The 5195-nt window shown below is 39.8% G+C and overlaps 1 protein-coding gene across 1 annotated transcript; it reads right to left on the bottom strand.

Annotated features, from left to right (window-relative positions):
* Nucleotides 1-892: 892 nt before the first annotated feature.
* On the bottom strand, nucleotides 893-4855 carry MEF7 (Tetratricopeptide repeat (TPR)-like superfamily protein). Its single transcript, XM_020672714.2, has one exon. It carries the CDS (start codon nucleotides 4744-4746, stop codon nucleotides 1696-1698), a length of 3051 nt encoding a protein of 1016 aa, XP_020528373.1. The 5' UTR covers nucleotides 4747-4855; the 3' UTR covers nucleotides 893-1695.
* Nucleotides 4856-5195: the final 340 nt, after the last annotated feature.

Below are 5195 nucleotides of genomic sequence, written 5' to 3'. Positions count from 1 at the left end.
TATTAAGCTGTCTATTGCTGCTTTTCAAGACGGTCAAATAAACCTGTCCTGCACTTGGGATTGCCCCTGGATTTCTAAAGATGACAAAGTATACTAACTTCAGGTTATATATAGTCCGCACTCTTCCTAACTTCAGCTTATATATAGTCCGCACTCTTCCTACATGGATTCGTTAGGTGACCAGATGATGTTTGGTATTTAGTGTGCAGCGAATGGTACACTATCAACAAACCAAGAATATTTCATATTTTGGTCCATTTTCTTCATTTCCACTGTTTTTATTTCCCATTAATTTTATTCTCTTATTGCCTAGTTTATATATATATATATATAGAAGATGCTATGGTACACCGATTCGTGTACCGCTCCTACAGTATACGTCCAACAACCCAGATCGAATTTGGGTTAATCTGACGATCGCGAATGTTTGGTAGTGTGTGAAATTTTTTTTTTTTTTTTTTTTTAATATAAATCCAAATCACTTGAAATTTTAGACGTGTGTTTTTCAAAAATAGGGTTATCTACGAAAAATATTAAAAAAATATTTTATATGAAATAAATTGATCAAAATACCTTTGAAATGTTTTGGGGCATTTTGATCAATTTTATATTTTCGAATTATTTTTTTATATTTTTATTAGATGCGTCTTGATGAGAAGAGCACACTTGAAATTTCAAGTTATTTTTATTTGTAGAAAAAACATTAAAATTCAAGCACTCTCGAACAATCGTGACCGTCAAATCGGTCCAGATTCGATCTGGGCCCTTGGACGTTTACAGAAGCGGTCTGCACATGGGCATACAATAACTTTTTCCTATATATATATATATATATATATATATATAATCTCAGTTCAAGTCACTCATATAACATCATTGAAAAAGAACAATAGTTGAATCTGGATTATTTCCTATATTGCAATTTAATTTTTGAGACTAGGGGCTCTGATTTTACATGGTCCAACTACAATATAAGTCTGGGGTTATCCATGTGTCCCAGTAGTCGTTACCTGAAGAAACAGAAAGTTCCTAAACTGAAGATGCCCCCATCTTGCGTTCTTGCAAAATCTTTTTATTTAGATCTTTCATCTCTTGCGTCAATTGCTTCACGAGGATAAGGCAAACAACCATCGCACTACCTCTTTTGGACTTTGGAGGAGGATTCTGAAAGTTTATGATTGTTTATTGCACCCTGGTTCATTGAAAAACTGGAAATATACAATCACAAATGATACTGTTCTCTTGTGAAGCTTCTTGCACTATTACAACGAATGAACTTGAAGCAACCCTTGATCAGTGTCTAATTGCTCGACCTTGCAAGGAAGAACTTTTGTAAATTCACTTGCAGACCGAAGCAAAACTTAGATTTCTTGATTTGAGAACAGTTTCCTTGAGGTACATGCGTTGATGGTAGGCTTAAACACTCCACCCTGAATCTACCCCTCTGATCGGAGTCTTGAACAACAAGAATTAACACCAGTTCAAGAACCGTGGTATAGCAAATATTGGATAGCGATTGGCATGTGATTGGGAGTGGAAGTACCCTCCTATGGCTTCTAGGATCTGTTGATTTGTGTTTTATTGGATTTATATCGATGACGAGTGGTGGATGCTCCGGTGGTGCACAATTTATGTACCACCCCAAATGCTATGTATCTCCAAAGAAGTAATCCTGAGTTACATTTCAATCTTCTATCACCAATAATCCCTACATGAACACTTCCCGTCCTCAAAATGATGGAAGCGATTAGAATCCCTTAAGACAATTTGCCTCCCTACAATCTCTGATATGTATTTAAATGCCTTGTGGCAATCACCACAAACTCGAAGGTTTTTTATGATTCTGATAGTCTTTTCCGAAGAACGAGTAAGAACAAAAGCAATCGCCAACTTCTCACTGTGATAGCTTAGCAGCTCTTCCTTGCTCTCCATTTCAAGATCGTATAGTGCAAATTTGGTCTCGGGTACATAGCCAGCGGCCCTCATCTGTCTAGTAAGCATTTTTAGTTTTGCATAGATTTCATCAATATTGGGATGTGACATGTCACCTGATACGAATACGTGGATGCCATCTTTCATCACTACCCAGCTGCAACCAGGCTCCTTCTTTACTTGGTTTCCCCTCATCATGGCCCTAGTTTTTGCGACATCATCCCATCTCTCTCCTGATGCATACATATTGGATGCTAACACGTAGCTTACTGGGTCTTGGGGTTCCAATTCAATGAGCTTATTTGCAGCTTGGTTTCCTAGTATCGTATCACCATGAACCCTGCAAGCCCCTAGAAATGTCCTCCAAACCAGACTGCTAGGCTCCATGGGCATGCTCTTGATGAAGCCCTCTGCCTTTCTAAGCTCGCCCGCCCGACCAAAGAGATCCACCATGCATGCATAGTGCTCCACTCTAGGAGTTAACCCATATTTCTCTCTCATCAAATTGAAATACTCAAACCCCTGTTCGAGCAACCCACCATGGCTGCAAGCTGATAAGACCCCAACAAATGTGACATGATCAGGGCTTCTTCCAGGCTCTTGCTCAAACTTTTTGAACAGCTCTAATGCTTGTTCACCATGCCCATGTCGAGCATAGCCTGATATCATGGAATTCCATGAGAATTCATTCCGTAAAGACATCAGGTTGAACGCTTTCGAAGCATAGTCAATCCTTCCACACTTGGCATACATATCAAGGACCGAGCTTTCGACAACAACATCAAACCCTAGAGACGCCCTAATACAACTGGCATGAATTTGCATCCCTTGTTCTAATGCTGCAATTAATGCACAAGCACTTAGAGTTGAAGCATAGGTGAAGTGATCCATTCTTATTCCCTTCTGAATCATGGTCTGCAAAACCTCCATGGCCTTATCCACATGGCCGTTTTGCACATAGCCTACAATCATTGAATTCCATGATACCTCATCCCTAATGGACATCTCAGTAAAGAGATGCTCAGAGTCCTCCATTGCTCCGCTCTTTGAATAGGAAGAGAGAAGGGCATTCTCAATGGCATTATCCCCTTCCAAACCACATTTGATTACTAGTGCATGAACCTGGCTTTTGAGTTCGAGATTCGATAAAGATAGAGCAGTGAGAAGGTTTAGAACTGTAATCCTGTTCAAGAGACCACAGCCAGATTGCATCATTGAGCAGAAAAGTTGGAGTGCTTCTTTTGCATGCCCAGCATCTGCATATGCTCCAATCATAGCATTCCATGAAACTTGATCATGCTCAGTCATTGTGGCAAAAACCTTTTGAGAACCCTCTAGGTTTCCTGACCTTGCATACATGGTGAGAAGTGAGTTTGACACTGAAACATCCTCTTCTAAACCTAATTTAATAACATTGCAATGGATCTGTTCTCCTTGCTCAATAGAACCTAAGCTAGCACACGAGCTCAACGTGCTTACTACTGTGATATTTGATGGGTTCGCTCCCATTTTCTGCATCAAATAAATGGTCTTGAGAGCTTGTTCGTGGCACCCATTTTGGTCGAGCCCTGAAATCATGGCATTCCACGAAACCGCATCCTTCTCTTCCATGAGGTCAAAAACCCTCATGGCACGGTCAATCGCACCATGCTTGGCATACATATTTATAAGCCCATTCCAAGTGGAGATATCATAGTCCCAACCCATTCGGATAACATGGCAGTGAACCTCTTTCCCTTGTTTCATCCCTCCATCTATACAAGCACATGCACTAATGAGAATGAGAATTGAGTCAAGGTTCATGCGATTTTCAGCAGCCCTCATGACACAATAAAGCTTGATGGCTTCTCGGCCATGGTCACATTGGACGTAGCCCACCATCAACCCATTCACTGAGACAACATTCCTCTCTTCCATTTCTTCAAAAAGCTTCTTGGCTTCATACAGCATCCCACCCTTAGCATATGTATTAACCATGGCACTCCCCACATATACATTACCCATATAACCCGATTTTAGGACATGGGTCATTATTTGTTTGCTATGAGAAGGACACCCAGCTATTAAACTGGTAAATGTGTATTGGTTTGGTTCCATACCAAACTTCTTCATCTCTGAAAAAAGCTCAATCAAAGAACCATAATCTGAAGATCGTGAATATATTGAGATCATAGTGTTCCAAGAAATCAAATTTCTCAGCAACATCTCATCAAACACTTTACGAGATAGGTCGATCTGATTGCAGCCGGCATACATACCCATAAGAACATTGCATACCACTATGTCATGGAACCACGGCGACCCTGCAATGAGCCCATGAACTTGTCTACCCATTTGAATGTTAAGCGAGTCCTCGCAAGCTCTTAATGTAATACCAAACGTGAATTTGGTGGGTTCGAAGCCTTCTCTTATCATTCTTCGAAAGAGACCTATGGCTTCATAGGATAGGCCATAGCGAACGTGCCCTGTGATTATGGAACTCCATGATACAGAATTCCTGAAGGGCATGTTCTCGAATATTTGTTGAGCCTGTTGGAGTCCACCATTGTTTATATATGTGTTGATGATGGTGTTGCAGAGGAAGATGTCTTGAGAGAAGCCACTCGTGATGGCTTGGAGATGGGAGAGATGGGCATATCTTAGTGTGGTGCATGAGGTGAGGTTGTTGACAAGGGAGCTGTATAAGTGATTGTCATTGTCTTGGGCTGAGGATGAAGGCCTATGAAAAGTGTTTATGGGTTGCAGTTGCAGTTGCACCTTCACCTTCAGCTTCAGCTTGGGTTTGGCTGCGTTGTTAATGAAGCACCGTATCATAACAGGAGGGGTTGGTGGGGGAAGAGAAGAGAAGAGAAGAGAGTAGCCCGATCCAGAACGGATGCTACTAACCCAAACACTTTCTCTTTATATTTTAATCAAAATTTCAGGCCAAGCAAACCAACATCTCAAATATTAATTAAAATAATTTTAAGCTTTTTATTTTTTATTTTTTATTTTTTATTTTTATAATATAGTTTATATATAAATATCTAGTTTATTTATATAAAGTCCAAAACCTTCCCCCAAACCTTCTTAAACACCAAATTGTTTTACTTTTTCTCACCAAATCAAAAGCGAATCTAACAAATAAATATTATTAAAACAAATGAGGCCATCCAAAAAATGATAGAATGGAGTTAGGTGGCATTAATGTCTAACTCTTTAGCGTTCAACTTGAGTGGACTTTGATCTATAAATTAAACTGTCTACTTACTCCAAATCTCTCC

This window comes from Amborella trichopoda, chromosome 2 (genome assembly GCF_054954075.1).
Source record: "Amborella trichopoda isolate Santa Cruz 75 chromosome 2, AtrichopodaSantaCruz75HAP2 v2.0, whole genome shotgun sequence".
NCBI classification, from domain to species: domain Eukaryota; kingdom Viridiplantae; phylum Streptophyta; class Magnoliopsida; order Amborellales; family Amborellaceae; genus Amborella; species Amborella trichopoda.
The sequence above is the reverse complement of the archived record's forward strand: the minus strand, read 5'-3'. Positions and strand labels throughout refer to the sequence as shown.

Coding starts and splice junctions, on each gene's coding strand:
- MEF7 (XM_020672714.2), bottom strand. CDS start 4,746: ATGATACGGTGCTTCATTAACAACGCAGCCAAACCCAAGCTGAAGCTG.